This window comes from Acanthochromis polyacanthus, chromosome 8 (assembly GCF_021347895.1).
Source record: "Acanthochromis polyacanthus isolate Apoly-LR-REF ecotype Palm Island chromosome 8, KAUST_Apoly_ChrSc, whole genome shotgun sequence".
Classification (NCBI taxonomy): domain Eukaryota; kingdom Metazoa; phylum Chordata; class Actinopteri; family Pomacentridae; genus Acanthochromis; species Acanthochromis polyacanthus.
In genome coordinates, this window is record NC_067120.1 from 8,062,674 (window position 1) to 8,079,776 (window position 17,103).

The window sequence follows — 17,103 nt, forward strand, 5'->3', positions numbered from 1 at the left end:
CACTGAGGCAACCCCGGGCTCCACTAATCAGACTATAGATATAAAAATAAAGAACATCGCACTTCTTAAGCAAAATGTGGCCCTGAAGTTGCACGTTTTGTTTCTATCAAAACAACAAGGCATGCATTAATCATGAAATTATTTTGAGCTTTTTTTCCCTTCAAAGTGCCTGCTGTTGTGCTCATTTTATTAAACTTATTGAGTCTTCCGGTGAACAAACGTCAGCCTTTATGAGGAATGGCATTTCTAAATAAAAAGGCTAAACAAACGCTCGGTAATGAGATGGTTTGGTTTAGTTGCTCCTCTTTTTTTCCTGACATTTTCAAAACCTGACAATAGCTCCGCTGCGATGCTATCGGTGAAGGTATATTCTCAACCTGGTTGCACACGTTGCTCCATAATTAATATCTCTATTAATAAACAGTTACAGTTTCTACAGCACAAGCTCAAATACTACAGTAGGTGGTAGGAGCCTTAAGGGGCTCACAGATCAAATCTAATTAGCCGTACCTAATGCACGAGGGAAATGTCTTTATATTTATCCAGCTCCTTTAACTGCTTTTTGCCTTCAGGTTGTGATGAGGCAAAATGCACTCAGGGTTTTCCATGTACACAGGAGCAGCACGATGAACCACAGAGCTGCTGCTGCTCCTGTCAGGTGTCGGGATGTTTCCAGAAATGGCTCTTTGCAGCTCTTCCAACAGAACAGGGTTTTCTGTAAATGTTCACCGATGAATAGCAGCCAGACTGCTGGATTGCTTCGTCATTCATTTTAATTGTGCTGTCATTCTTTGATAAACTGCCTGTTTCAGACAATTATTTCATTGACTTGTGCTGAACACTCCATTTCGGAGACACTTTGAGCACTCTGCTTATTCTGTGGCATCAACTGCCTCTTCACTGATACCTCTTAACACAACCTCCCATCATTTCCTGATTTCTTTTTTTAACCCACTTTTCCAGGAGGAATATTAGACAACCTGCAACTTACAGAACACACAAGTTACATTATGGAGCCTCTTTCCACTTTCCAGTCCCATCATCCGTTGTCTCTGAGGAGCACAGATGCAAAGGTAGGGCTCTTTAAATGCAGGGAGGCTACAACCTTTGCCTTCAGAAGCTACGTCTGCCTCCGTTTGAGTGAAGGGAATGGATTTGGTCAATTATTCATTAAGTAAGCATGAAGCTTTCTAATGTTCGCTGGCTGCTTTCTTTGGTGCAATTTTTTTCCTTTAATGCCCTGCAGCTCTCGGTTATCTGTTGGAGAAGAGGGATGATGAGGCCGTTTCATGATTTTTTTTCTTCCTTTTTGTGAATTCATTACAGCTTTGTTGTTTCTATGTGGTGGATGTTGAGGTTTCATCTCGCCAGATAACTGCTGCAACCCTCAAGTAAACTATGCCTCACACTCGGGCCCGACCCCTTGATTGAATTAGCCTTCGCCACAGCTATCTCCTGTGCTGGCAGTCACGGTGGATTTCGCCATGTGAGACAACATGATAAAAGACAGGATTTGATTTGCATTCATGAGGCACTTAGGAAGTTCAAAGAAAAGTTACAGAGCAGAATGGAGCACGCAGGGTCCTCTCAGACGCCGTCTATTCTCAATATCACATTTTCTCCTTACAGTAGGAGGAAATACCAGTAAAGCCTCACAAGGTCACTTCCCATCAATTGGCTTTCTGTCATACGATGGTCTGAGGTTATTTTGCTGGACATATTTTTGAAATGCTTTCTCCTCCTCGGGTCAGAGACTGTAAAAAAAACACCAGTGAGAGTGGGACAGCTCGTGTGTCCTGGTGACACAGCCAAGAGCTTGTGCCACATAAAAGAATACAACGATCAACCAATATGAGCTCTGTGCTCCAGCTGCAGGCTGTGATTCCGAATTGTCTGGAGGCTCGCTGCCAGTTACCAGAGTTATTGCCTGAAAAGAACAGTTTACGGCGCAGAGTGGATTTGGCTAAAATTGCAGTGATGGATTGTGGTTTCAAATTGATAAGAATCTTTCAGCAGGAGCTTTGATGAATTCTCACACTGAATACAGATTTAGCCTACAGTATGTATGATCGGAGAAGGATTGCACGGCACTGAGTTACTTATCAAACACAACATCACACCCTATGCATATGAATATTGATCCATGTACATCTCAAGGAAAAAAGCCTGACATGACATGAGAGACAAACTCAGAGGAGCGTGCCCTTTAGCCCATTATATCCTTATCTTTTTGACAATTCAAAGCTCTTTCGGTCTGTGTAATATTTAGTCTCCAGACTTGTCACATGCGGAGAGATGAGGACAACTGGAAGTGTGGATTCTGTGGGAATTAGCAGTAGCCACCTACTGATTAGGTTTAGAGTGCTCAGGGTGTTTGGCACACTGGAAGAGTGGGAAAGGAAAGCAGAGGGTGACGATGTTAATTTGAACTCTGGTGTTGCTTATGACACTGGCTGCACAGACGTATGGAGCTACTGAGCGTAGGCTGCCTTAAATCATCATGTTTACACAGTTTAACAGCCCCAGATCCTGGCATTTGCATTTATATTGATAAATTTTGCAGATTTTTTGCACCTTCTTCAAGCTATAATTGAAACATGTGACTGTGTGAACATGTGATCTCAGAAATGCAAAGCAGCAAAGGGACCTAAAGTTCAGAGGAGATTTGTGAACTGCAGGTTCTGGTTCTCTGGGAGGAGATGAGTAATTCCTCCTTCAGCAACTATTGCAGGAGGGTTTTTGAGCAAGGCACCTCTATCTGCATAGAGGCTCTACTGGGAGACTGTACTGGTTGGTTTCCAGATAGGAGAACGAGCATTTTGTCGACCCTTTCTGGCTATAGGAAGCTTGAGTGATTTCCTTCTATCATCAGCCCTTTGTGCTGAGAGCAGATTTATGTCACAAAGCTGGGAAGGCTCACGCTGCGTGCGCACAGGCTCAGTCTCCGTGAAGAGGTCTGAGAGAAGCTCTCCTGACCATCGCAGGGTGGGGTTCACCGAGGAGCTCCGTCCCCGTGCGCCGCCACGCCCCCGCGCTTGGCGCTGTCCGGAGCTCTGGTGCTGAACGCTGGGTACGAGCACAAGCCTGCAGCGCTGTGGACTGCCTGCGCGCAGCGGTGCTGCATGGAGCCAAGAGACGGATCAACCCAGCATGAAAAAGCTCAAAGTTCACAGGGCTCTCCTGGAAGGATCACACCGTGGACAACTATGAAGGAAATGTTTCTCAAGTGTTCCTCTTTTCTTTAATGATTTTTCACCCACCTCCCCTGAGTCGCTTGGAGGTACATAACTTGCCACCAACATGATTTGGGGTGTTTTGTTATGCTGCCTTCTGACTCCGGCTGCTGGATCTCAAGCACCGGAGCGACTGCCCTTCTTTCACGGGCATGTTTTTGAGAACTCGCCAGCGGCTTCTAAAGTCAACGGACTGAGTGTTCCGGTGAGGCGCATCAACGCGGAAAAATGGTGCCCGGTCTCCGGGATGCATTTCAAACTGTATGGAAACGGCAGCGAAGATTTCCGCGCCTTCGCCCACCATAAACGTGGAAATATACTACTGAAAACTTCGAGGGTTCTGGACAGAGAGGTTCGCTCAGAATACCTGCTGAGCATCGGGCTGTGCTGCCAGACCTGCGCCTGGGAGTCCGTCGTCTTCGAGGTTGCGTCGGTAAAAGTAGACGTTTTGGATACCAACGATCACGAGCCGACTTTTCGCAGTGCAGACATTATTCACATAAGTTTAGATGACACCACTGCTCTTCGCAGCGTAGTTTACAGGCTGGAGGCTGTCGACGCAGACAGCGGAAAGAACGCAGAGTTGACGTACATCTCCAGCCCCAAAAATGGCAGTTTCTATGTTGTCCCGAAAACAGGCGAAGTTTTGCTGGTCGACTCTATCCTGGGGCTGCCATCTAAAGTCAGATTCTATGTTTACGCCAGAGACCACGGGTGGCCCCCTCTGACCAGCAAATCTGTGCTTGTGACCATCGCTCCACAGCGGTGGGCGACGCGTCTTGCTGAATTAGGAGGGTCAGCGAGGGCAGGACGCACGCCGAGGGCGCTGCTTGACCCTGGCACCGTGGTTTCTCTCAACGTGTCTGAAGACGCCAGCATCGGCTCGGTCATAACTAGCCTGAGTCCCACCAGGTTCCAGTCAGCCACCTATGAGTTGATCTACCCGGAGTCAGACAGCTCTCTGGTGACCGTGGGCCGCGACAGTGGAGATATCACCATAACCAGGAGGCTGGATAGGGAGGCTGAGCCGTTCGTGGAGCTCACTGTTAAGATTCAGGATAAACGAGGTGTGTAGAATATTCCTCCACTAATCCGCACTTAGGGGCCCCATACACACTCCCTCCCTCCCTCCCCCCCTTTCCTCTTCTACCCAGCAATTATTTACATTGTGGTCATCATGATGCCCTATTTTAATGGAATGCTGCACATTACAAGCGCATGGTAAAACTGTGCTGCCATCTGGACACCTCACCCTTTATCAGTGGAGCCCCTCAGCAGGCCTCCCATATCCATCACATCCAGTCAGCTTAGCTGCAGGCTCATTCCACAGGTGTGCCTCCTTATCCATCCACATACCTGAAATAAATCCCCCCTAGTGAAGGGACATTCAGCCCGGAGATATTATGAATGCACTGTGTCCAATTTATTTTGAAAAGCAGAAAATATTCAAATGAATTTGGACAGTAGGAGGTCATTTGTAGCAAAGAGCAGGAGCTGAGTTTTGGATTTTATGTGTGAAGGGTGTTTAGCCTGGTTCCGGTTAGGTCCTTGATTGACGTAGTTTGGGACTGTGAAGTTGTTTTCAGAGCTAATCCTTGCAGAGAGGCAAACCACGGCGACCCTCTCTCTCTCTCATCTACTGGCATTACCCCTCTAATCCCCCTCTCATTCACCCGAGGATTTGAAGTAGCACTGCCACAGTCAGGAAACCTCTCCCATACTTGGAGGGAAAGGGGAAACTTATCAGATATTCAAGGTTTCTTTTTGTTTTGTTTTGACTGTTGCTTCCCACAAAAGTTCCACTTTAAGTTCAAAAGCAAGAAAAACAAACCAAAAAACAAGGAATCACAATGATTTGCTTTGTAATTGAGCCTCACGGTGTGCAGGAAACAGTGTGCACTGTTTTCATTTGAATTGCCTGCCGCTGCTACATTGCACAGCATGCTTTAGATTGTAATTGCATGCCTGATTGGGGCACATTCTTGCAAAAGGGTGTCTGGAGGTTTTTCAGAGAGAGAGCAGAAATAGTCAGAAATCTGAGGGGCTTTTTTCCCCCTTTTACCTCTCTCACAGATGCGGAACAGAATTCAGCTGCTCTAGTCTGACAGATATTCAGATACCTGCCTCCATTTTGCCTCTCTCACCTGCAAAACTCTCCTCTCCTGATCAAAGGCATGGCATGTCCTTTATCCTGCGACTACAGCTTTCCAGACAGAATCCTGACGGGCGTCTGAGGACAGGCCTTTCTTCTGCTCGTCTCCCACCCAATCCTTGCATACACGTCTCTCTGATAGAATGAGTCTGTTTTTTTAGCTGTGTTTTTTAATTATTTTTAGAGGTTTCATCTAATCTCCCCTGTGATTTTGCATGTGGGCTCGCTTGGATGTTACAATAAATCTGCACTGTTCCTCATTTACAAAAGAGTGAGCTCATGAACACATCAGAGGGAGGAGGAGGCGGATGTTTTGTATGTGCGACTCTGCCTTTGTTGATGTTTGTTTGCATGCAAGTGTGAGGCTGCGTGGTCCGATGAAAATTGACCCCAGGTACAATAACAATGGTTTAATGAGGCCCCACGTGTTGCATCATCTCAACTTATTTTACTGCGGTGAACTCTCTGTAGCACAGAGCTGTCCGTGGTGCTGACAGTCACCTGCTGAATGTCAAACAGAAAGCGCAGTCAGGCACCCACCTCTGAACACTTCAAACAGCATTCCAGTCAGCAACATTTGCGGCTAACCTTAAAAACATCGACGGACGTATTCACAAACATGGGCTAGACAAAATAATTGGTACACTGGAACACAAACCAGTGCGGCAGCATGAAAAAAACATGGCTTCACAAACCAGTACCAGAGCTGAAAATCCTTCTCAGACACAGCCACAAAGGTAAAGTTCGGCCTGTGCCTCTGTAATAGTACACGGAGTTCTCTCTGCAGCATCACAGTGAAGGTCCCACTCACTTGAGCTTAATTTGGTCCTCAACTTGTGCATACCATCACTCTCATTCCAACACAGATCATGAAGACATTTAGCCTCTGGTTCTGCTGCTGCCCAGGTTTTTATTACAACTTCTATTACCATTACCAGCATATTCCATCTCTGCTAGAGCATTTAGAAATGTGCACATTTGTGATTAGTTTTCTGTTTTTAGGTGTCCTGATGTTTCCTCTGCTGGATAGACTCAAGTTTCAGTCTGTGTGGGGGAAAATAACAGTACACTTATTAACTGGTGAAGGCAGATTTACTAAATGCATAGTGAATGCGTTCATTAACTTGTTAATGTGGGCATGAAATGCTAATCACACTGGTATGAGGCTTTCTTATGTTAATAAGTTTTCTGTGGATACAGCGTTATGTTAGAGCCATCAGTAGAGCTGTTATTAGTGCTGTTCAAATGGAGATTAAAAAGTCTAGTTTGACAGTTAGATATCTCTGATAAATTATTTTGGCACACTGCAGATGAGGGAGAGAGGAGCAGCAGCTCTGGATTACTCTCAGTATGGGGTCCATTTTCACTCCACAGACTTACCTAAGAGAGTGTGTGCTTACTAAGAGTGGACTGATGTGGTTTTTCTGAGCAGAAGCCAATTCCGATTATCAGCAGTAAAGCAGACAGATAACCGATACTTGGAAATGATGTGCATTTGCTGTAAAAATGAAAGTCTTCCTGTCCAAATATGAAACAACATTAGCTCCAGTACAAAACTTCAATCTAATGACTGTTTATGTAGGTATGTTCAATTAAAAGAGAATTTTTCAACATTTATCCTTTAGTGCTGATAGGCGATTACTTGTAATAAGTCAGATAATGATGTGGGCGGGACAGTGCTTGAAAAGACAAAGTGATAAATAAAGATAAATTAAAGAGGTTCTGTCAGAACCAGTGTAGTGCATTTTAAATGAAAAGTCTCCTATTGTGCCTCTTTTCAGTAAATTAAAAGTCTCACATACTGCAAAGATGATTCATTTTACCATGACTGTATAACTCCTGGTTTTGAATAGTTGCTGCTGTCTCCACCCCCTTCAGGAAGGAGACTCTCTCTGTCTCTACAACGACAGTGTGAAGCAAAATAGCTGACATGAATGAATGTCTGAGATCCAGACTTTCTATCATGTCTAACTTTCTCTCTGAGTGATAATTTCACATGGAAATATCGCTGAATTCACAGCACAGATAGTGTTTTATCGTGAAATTCTCAGACAACGTGCTGCAAAATTGCAGCCTGGAAATGGCTCTGAAGTGACTATTGTTTAATAATGGACCGTGTTTCAAGCATTATTTCACACTTGTTCTGTTGTCTGACAAGAAAAGCAGAAAAATATGACAAAAATAAAACCACTGCTGGAATTTGGCTGTATTAAAATATGGTACATGTGAGCACAGAGAGCAGGAGAGAAGCAAACAAATGTAAGCACTAGCTGAGTTTAAGTTGCACTGAAGCACAGTAGGGGGTACGAAAACACAGGGAGTTCTTCTTTTATGGCTTGCAATTGCTCTGAACTCTCCCACCATGTAGTGTAATATTTCATGAGTACAACGTGCTAAAAGTAAAAGATGATACAATTATGGAAAATGCTATTAGACTGAAGAACAGAGTTAAACGTGTATAAAATACATAATGATGAATATTCTAGTAATGACTGATGTTTTGATGGTATTGTGTGTATCTGTGGAGGACACACACAGACACACACAGACACACACACACACACATTTGTACTTCTATCTTAGTGAGGACATCCATAGGCGTAATGCATTTCCTAGAGCCTTACCCTAACCTTAACCATCACAACTGATTGCCTAACCCTAATCAAACCTCAATTCATACCTGTTCCCTAAAAACAAGTCTTCACCCTCAAACATGACTGTTTCAAAGTGAGGACCGGCCAAAATGTCCTCACTTTGATAGTTAAATGCAGAAAATGGTTCTCACAAGAAACCTGCCAATCTGTCAGCGAGTGCAACTCTCCTACAGCGGTTAGTACTGCATGCATCCATTAACAGTCTACTTGCTTTGCTGGACACACACACACACACACACACACACACACACACACACACACACACACACACACACACACACACACACACACACACACACACACACACACACACACACACACACACACACACACACACACACACACACACACACACACACACACACCTGGAAGATCACAAAGTATAACCTGGAACTTTGGTGTGAAGATACATGCCTTGTAGAAAATGATTGATATGTGGAGTACTCAAAACATAAACTCAAAGTAATATAACTTTTAAAGGAGGTGCATCAGAAACTGAACAATACATAAAGGTAAAATATGCATAAAATCTGTCTCAGAATAATAGGGCACAGTCTGAACATGTCTGGTCATGTTCTCTGTAAAACATGACCCAATGATAACCTAATGTCCTCTCTAAAGTGAGATCTAGGGTGAAATATGATAACCTGACATCATGATCTGACCAGAAGATTTAGAAAAGTATAACGGTGTCAAAACTGTCACTCCAATCATACGCCCCATAGGGGATAAAGGGTGGAAAAATGATCAACTCTAACGGCATAAAAGACGAAGCACAGCTCAGTATCTCGAGCTTTTCTTAGGGTGTTAATGATCGCTAAGAATCACTCCTGGATTTGTGTTGACAATAAATCCTGCTGCCTCCAAATGCTGACTTCTCCTGGTGATTCTTTGAACAACATTTGAACACAGTCCAGTTTTAGACTCTGGCCCATGATTTGTGACTTAGTTTCCACTTCATCAACTATCGCGCAAAGACCCTAAGCCTCACAATTTTTACAGAGATCTGACCTGTGGGTATATGAACAAAGCTAATAGTAACGTTAGTCACATCAACCCCAGAATGTGCAAACACTAAGAAGTGTCATCTTGTAGCGACATAGCCATTAAAATAAAAATGAATCTACTGGGTCTTCAACTTCTCAGATGGTGGAAGTACAAGAAGACTCTTGTGTTCACTCTTGCAGCCAACAGCAGAACATTTGGTGAGCTTTGCAAAAAAAATCTGGTGAACTGAGAAGCAGTTGATCTTTCTAAATACTTCACCTGGAAGCGGTTGGCAGTGAAGGGGGAAGAATTATGCAAAGTTTGAGCCAGACGACTACTGGTTACTCAGTTGGAAAGTACTGGTTCAGAAAAAGTCACTGGTTTGTAAAGCTGGGACAAATGGCAGGAGTAAACATCTTTATAATGCACCAGCTTTTACTGTACACCTCTGATAAAAGTGGATTTGGGGACCTTTAATGCAAAAAAAATGAGGAAGATGGCTCAAACGACAGGCAAAGGATGAGTTCCGGTTAAGAGCTAGGGACTGTTTAATGATCAGCCTAGCTAATTATTAGATCCAATATTTAGCATTTTTCTGTTTTTGTCTGTGTTGTTATTGTTTTAACTGATTCCCAGTTAAATGATTTAATAAACAACAATATTTAAAGGGTTTTTTGAATACACATTAAATAGTGTTGTAATTATGGAAGCGTGTTGTGCCACATCGATATGTTTCCCTATCAAGACAGAGTAATGGGTCACAGTTTGGCGTCCGCGAAGATATACAGACCTACACATACCAAATGCTGTTGATTCTCATTGTTATGAATATGATTAAAATAATTTACCATAACTCTGCTATCTGCTGCTGCTATCCACATCTGACATAATTAGACATCATTGCGATTGATTTTCTGCAGTAATTTGCTCAGATAATGCAATCACGCACCATGTTGTCACATTTGACTTCTTCCATCCTTTAACCAGTTTGGCCTAGTTTATCCCTGTGAAGTAATATCCTTATATTATACACTGCCATCACAGCGCTCTGATTCATTACACCACTTACTTTTTCATTACACACCCAAAGTAAGGAATTACTTTCTCTTTGCTAAAGCTAAACAAACACTTTCACTTTATTTCTTTTTGTGCAATTATCCTTTGCCCAAAACTTTCTTTAGCTTCATGAGAAAATTATGTTGTGTAGCTTATCATCAGAATGCGCATCGGTCTTAAGTGGATGTACGTATTTAGGGGTTATTACAAGGCATTTTAGAGGGCTGGGATTGAATTACAACGAGACTGGATGCACGTTTCAGGACCCCCTGACAAACTTCCTCCCACCGTGATGCATCAGATTTAGTACGGTAGCATCACCTTGTTTGTTTAAGAAGTTTGTTCTTGCTCAGGGCCCCATGAAAGCATCCCTTCTTTCTCCTTGACAATCCCCTGCTAATACTGGAGAAATATTCACCTTCTAAACTTCAGTACACCAAAAATCCCCAGAGAAAACACTGATATTTTTGTGACATAGCCTCTGTGTATCAAACCAGCAGTATAAGGAAAGAGAGGAGGAAAAAAAGGTAAAAGCAATGGAAGTAGGCCATGACTCATGACTCACAGAAACTGGTTATATGGTGTTGTTTTGAGGAGAGGGAGTGAGGGATCTCTGCAGCTCTTCCTGTAAAGGATTTTCGCTGGCCCACAGAGGACGTCAGTTTGGATTTGTGGTGGGGATTTTTTTGCTTCTGGTTGTCCCACCCGAAGATTCACTTCCTTTGCACCTGAGTGGGAAACTGTTAATGGTATTTGACGGGTTAGGGGGGAGTATTGAACAAGTGGTGCAGTCCTTTGTAAGTGGGGATATTGGAGTGGTTTCTCCCTTTCCTTTAGGTATCTGTGGGCAGGGTGGCATTCAGTTAGAGGTAATCACGTCTTTTCAGCCTGTTTTTGTTTTGATTTTTTTTTCCAAGGAACCTTCTCCTGCACTCTCTCTCCTCCAGTCTCTGTCTCATTGTCAGCATCTCGCCTCATGCTGTCTTTAATCCAATTTCCCCCTTTTCCTACTTGCCCCCCCACACCCCCAGCTCTATTTGCATATTCCCCTTGTGATGTGAAATGAATTGAGAAGAGACCCGATCTCATTTTTGTTTGTAATTTGTGACTGAGGGGCTGTTTGTTTAAGTAGAAAACAATTTCACAAAAAGCTGTCTGCATTTATTAAATTTTGTTTATAAAAAAAAGAAGAAGAAGAAAATGCCTGTGGTGATTATGCTTTATTTTTCAGTGCGACTGCGAGCATGTGTGTGGTTGCATGCGCGGTATACATGAGGATTATTTTCCATCTACATACATAATTGTGTGAATTTGCCTGCGTGTCAGTCAGTGTTGAGACTGGCCTTTCAGTATCCACTTCCCCCCCCAGCCAGAGATTCTCAGATTTGCTGTTTTCTGATGACATGTTTTGGAGCTGGAACATGCCTGCAGCATTAGATTTCTGCTATGTGGTCTCAGATATCAAATGGATGTGTCTCAACAACACATCCCTGCTGTCCTCTCTCTTCTCTACAGTCCTAGCGTGTGTCTGACGCTATGTAGGAGGGACGGTGCTGTGTTGTGCTTTGTGCTACAGATTTTTTTTCAAAGATGGGATTAGGCAGGAGGAACAGGAGCAGGGAGAGGAAGGGAACGGCTCTCTTGTACGTGTAGAGAGGATATTTAAAGTGGATACACGACATTACTATCGGGGCAGGGAAAGGTCAGGACAAACAGTGATGCTGAGGGCATGGTCACAGACTTGAAGATCACCAGAGTTAAGTGAGGCAAAGGTGAGAAACCTGACAAGGAATAAGAAAGAGAAGGCAGACAAAGATGGACGGTAAATACATGCCGATGTGCGAGATTGTTTCCTTCTTTTTTCCCGGCTGCCCCTGTAAGCCTCAGTGAAAATAAGTAAAGGGCAGCCAGATGAGAGACAGGGAGTTGTATGCTGCTGATGAGAGGTCAGCTTGGTGAAAAATAATTGTCAGATGGTTAGAGGGCAGAAGTGAGAAACTGTTGGGGTGGCAGGAGGGGAATGAGGTGTGCATGTACTCCGGGCTATAGTGCAGAGTAGATGGCTACGGGGCAAGAAGGGGGTGGAAAAAAATACAGTACTGTACAGCTGCGAAAAGGACAATGTGTGCTCGTATTTGTCTGAAGATTGTTTGGGGGGGCAAATGGAGGGAGGATAAGAGGAAAAGTATGACCTGCCCTTTGGAATGGCGTGAAGAGACAGAAAGCCAAAGATAGAGAGTTTGGAAGACGGAATACTGTGTGGTGCAGCAAATAGGGATGGTCAGTTTGACTTTTTCTCTCTCAATACCGTCTCCAATGCTTCAGGTCGGGGCATCTGCCAATACTGATCCACCAAGATTTGCTCTCTTTTACACAAAATTAAACGTGGGATTGAGCAGAAACAGTTTTATTTAAGGTAGCACAAGACTAGATAATTCTCCAGAAAGTCCTCCATCAGAAACAACTAAATGAGCCGCACATCCTCTTTACGTACATCAATACATCCGCTGTATGTTTTGGGATAAAAATAACTACTTTGTGGAGGTCAGGGGTCTATCAGGGAAGCGAGCACTGTGACTGAAACGGAAAACAACCTAGCAGGGCTGCATCACTGCACGGATCCTCCAAATCCTCTTCAAAACTTGAAATTTCCAGTGTTGTAGGCAGTAGCTAGGAGGCTGTTGTTGCCTCTCATAGTGAAGAAACCAGTGAAAGGAGAGGACAGAGCCAAATTAAAAGATTTGCTTACACCTACATCCAATGAGTCTGACTATGTGCACCCAAACCACCCGTGTGTTTAAGTTTTCATGACTTATCCATAACCCCGACATCCTCCCTATGCAGACTGGCTCCATAACATTGTCACTGTACTTCTGACTGACAACAGTCAAAATTCATCTGTCATCTGTCTGTTTCATTTGCACTGCTGAAGTGACTGATACTGTCATTTATTGTGGTAGGAAAGTCTCCAGGGATTCCTGGCAGACTAAAAACTGAGTTGGCAGCCCGTATTGACTTAATGAATACTGTATAACTGACAGCAGGAAATAAAACACATTTTATCATGACATTATAATAGCAATGACACTAGATGCATTTAACACAAGTCAGCCGTGTCTGGTTAATACCTGAGCTGCTTAATTAAGGTAACTATTGGCCCTAATATAACGTCAGATTGGTGAATCCATCTGAGTGCTGCACAGTCTGTTGTTTTAGCCTCGCCAATGCAATGTGCAGTAGTCACACTGCAGGAATTAGCTGAAACACATCATGCTACGACTTTTTTGTTTTGCTTGATGTAAAAAGAAAACTCACACAAGTCTTGCTTTCCATGACTAATCTGCAAGAGAAGTCTGTCTGACATAATCTGACAGAACATGACAAAACTTACCAGATTGCATTTTTGGATACTCTGAGTTTTTACATTTATTTACAAGATCCAGAGTTTGTTGACATGCTGACTCTGCAAGTACACAGCAAATGAATAAGAGAGATGAGAGAAACCAGGAAAGGAAGATTTTCTTGTGAAAAAAAGAAATGCGATGTTGGTTGTCAAGCTGCACAGGGGCTTAATGACTGACTGTGGTATTGATATTCGTAATGTGCTGTGCTCAAAGAAGACTATATTCACTGAAAGCAGTGTGTGTAGCTGAAATCACTTCGCTTCAACTTGCGTAAATCTGACATTAGAATATCTTATTTCACTCTTTCCAATATAACTTTTGGCCATGCCTCTGTCTGAGCTGCTGTAACTGAGGGGAGACTAGAGGTTTCTCTGTGCACAGCTGCTGAGTTAGCTTTTACCTCAGCCTGCGTGTGTGGTGTTTAGCGAACATCTGTAAACTGAACGGTCTGTTGATAAGATGTTCAGCAAGTGAGGAACGTTGGGTACAGTTTGAGTCATATTTTATCTCAAGGAGATGTTCTGCATTCAGGTGAAAAAGAACTTCTTTTTAAAGCCATAGTTTGATGCAAATATTCGAACACTTGCAGGAATGTCGTACAACATGGAACAGTGCTAAGCCAGATCTGAATTCCATCTAAAGCAAAGAGAAAACTATTTCAGATGCCTTTGCAAGTGTTACACCATATGAGAAATGGTTTCCACTGAAAAAGCATCTTCACAGTAGAAAGTTATTTTTCTGCTTTTTTAAATTTTTTATTTTTTTTTATCTTTTAAGCAGATGCAATCCTCTACCAAACCACCCTAATCATTAACGTGATTAACTCTTTCCAAATGGAGCTGTTCAAAACATCTGGTGAAAATTCCTGTGTTTTTTTTTCATAGTGCAGAGAAATTAAATCACAAGGTCAAAAAATTGTGCAGATGTACTGTCAAAATGACTTGAAAGAGGAGGAAAAAAGAGATTTATTGCGTGCTCACTGATGTCATGTTTTAATTATGTGGCCAAAAACATATTTAGAGCCAAAGAATTGAGTGAACACACAGTATCAGTCTGTGATTTCTGTTTACGTAAGCAATGTAAATCTCAGGATAGCAGAAACCCACCACTGTGACACAGGTTAGCTGTGTGTGCTGCAGCAGATGTGAGTGCTGCATGTGGCACAGTGCTGTGAGGACAGTCATGGCGACAGGGAGTTTTTATTCAGCCAAGGGTCTGCATTATTGATGCCCATTACCACAGACATGGTCAACTCCAGACTTTGCACGGAGGCAGGCGCTGTCAGGTAAATGTCTTGCTGACCTCCAATAGCCCAGATTCCCAGAAAGCCTCTGTGCAACCTGATGCCTACCTGTGTGATAAATGAGCACGGCTCACACATTGTACCGGGAGCTTATCGCCAACAGAGAAGGTTTAGTTTTATTAAATCTACTCCGTGATGCGCTGACACCAGCTCAGTGGGAGACAAAGGTTTCAGTTTGAGGGTTTTGTTGACATAATTTAATCATCTGCTATTGTGTTTGCTGTGATTGCCTAAATGTGGAAAGATTTGTAATGAACACGGTCGTGTTTTAGTTCACTGGCTGAGTCCCCTCCACGCCTGCCATTTCCCCTGTCCATCTCAAACTTTTTGTTTTTGGCTCCATTTTTTTTGCATGCTGGGCAGTCTCTCCGTGGCATTTCCCCGGAGAGCTCAATTGATTTTGTGGTATTGATTAACTAGGAGCAGTTTTGCTCCCAGTCACAAAACATCACTTTAAACAACAATTTATATGTTGCAGAATAGGTTGTGACAGACTGCTGCTGATAGTTTACAAACTCGAGGAGAGGTAGGTGTGTGATTGAGTCCAAGGGCTGATAGAACTGTCCTGAAGCACTCTAATGAATCAGGCTTTCAGACAAGCCGGCCTATAGGCTAGAATGAGCAAGGGAAAATTGGAGCTAGCACTGGGCTATGTCATGGGAATTCAGTGCTTGTGCTTATTTATCTATTTGGTCTTGAATTTCTCAACCTTTTGTACCCAAAGGTCCAATTAACTGAGCATAACAATGGTTGCAAGCTCTGTTCTCGGTGGCCCAAGGAGGCGCCGATAAACACACAGGACAGACACAAGTTTGAAAGCTTTGCTGGGTGAAGTGTGAACAAGGAGACTTTTAATGCAGTGAAAAAAAAAGATCACATGGCTGGCCAAGTTGCCTACTGAGATGTTTTGACATGCCATGAACTTTGCTTTGCAGTAAAGCGCACAAATTGCAGAAATTGCAGTAATTGCGGGACACCAATTTGCACAGCGAGAGTGTGGCTTTTGTTGAAAAGATGAAAATGACTGCCGTGCAGAAAGAGATGGTAGAAGCGCGGCAAAAAGACTCTTGCTAAATTTTAGTCTGGCTAGCGATCAAAAAGACTATGTAGAAGGCGAGGGAATTGAGGCTCTCGGATTAGAAAATGTGTTTGAAGATGATGTCCATCTCACGGTTCGTTTGTTTCATCAATTCCAGGAAACAGAGAGACAGTGTACAACTCCATCACACTGAGTACGTAGATTACAGTAGCAGGTGCCTGATGCCTAGAAAATGTAGTTTCTTTAAGAGCAAATGAGCTTCTTGGGCTTTGTAGACTGTTTTATGAGAATTTTAGAATGACACTTTTGTTTGAGAGCGCTGCAGATAAATGGACAGATATGCAAACAAACTAAATATCACAAAGGAAGACATACAAAAGAGCATTTTTGTTCATGCTGGCTTTGTGATCTGACTCATGCTTTTGTTATGTTCTTCCCGTCCGTATCCTTTCTGTTAAATCTGTTTCAAACTTGGCTCATGTGCTTGTGAAGCATGTGTTTTGTTTTTTTCTTTAACTGTGTTCCAGCTACCAATTTGTGTCTGTTCTCAGTGGAACCAGTGAACGTGCACGACTGTCTTTCTATCTTCCTTGCTCTCTGCTTCGACAGTGTAGGGCTTAATTCTGCGGACTAATCAGACCATATGGTCTCCACAGTCTTATGATGTGCCGAGAAGGATGGGATGGGGATGTTGCCGTGTCGTTAGTAGTGCCAGCCGTGCCGTGGAATCAGAGAGAGATGCGCTTCTGCCACGCATTAAGGATCAAGACCTGGAACTAAGTTTGCCGCGGCTCTTACAACCCCATTTATTCCAAATGAAACAAAGGAAATGAAAGAGGGGGGAAAAAAAGAAAGCAGCACTTTAAAGTTCTTCAGCGAGTTTCCTACGCAGCCAGAACTAGATATCTGTTGTTTCAACCGTGTCCACAGTTTCACATGCCATTTATTACAAGTTATCGACTCATAATTACTTCTGCCCTTTCTGCCCTGACACCGCAGCTGCTGTTTGATCGTGTAATTTCAATAATTAATTGTGTGAATGTGCGGTAACTTGGTTTTGATGGATATCTCCGACTGAGAAATGGCTGCGTGTGTCAAACCCTAAATTGAGGATCTTTCCCTAAATGTGCGGTTAGCCCGATGAATAATTGTGCGTTCAAAGTGACAAATGAGTCCGCTTGTCTTAATATTTGGACTGAGTGCGAGATTACCATATATTTACACTAAATCCCAGTGATGGAGCATTACTCTTTAATAATATTAATATGAGATCAT

General features: G+C 43.1%; 1 protein-coding gene across 1 annotated transcript in view; it reads left to right on the top strand.

The window, feature by feature from the left end:
* Positions 1 to 2,664: 2,664 nt before the first annotated feature.
* The window catches only part of LOC110948202 (neural-cadherin-like), a 98,711-nt gene continuing 84,272 nt past the window's right edge, over positions 2,665 to 17,103 (top strand). Inside the window, exon 1 of the mRNA XM_022189631.2 lies at positions 2,665 to 4,300. Coding sequence (XP_022045323.2) covers positions 3,301 to 4,300 — 1,000 coding nt within the window. The 5' untranslated portion in view covers positions 2,665 to 3,300. The remainder of the gene's footprint in view (positions 4,301 to 17,103) is intronic.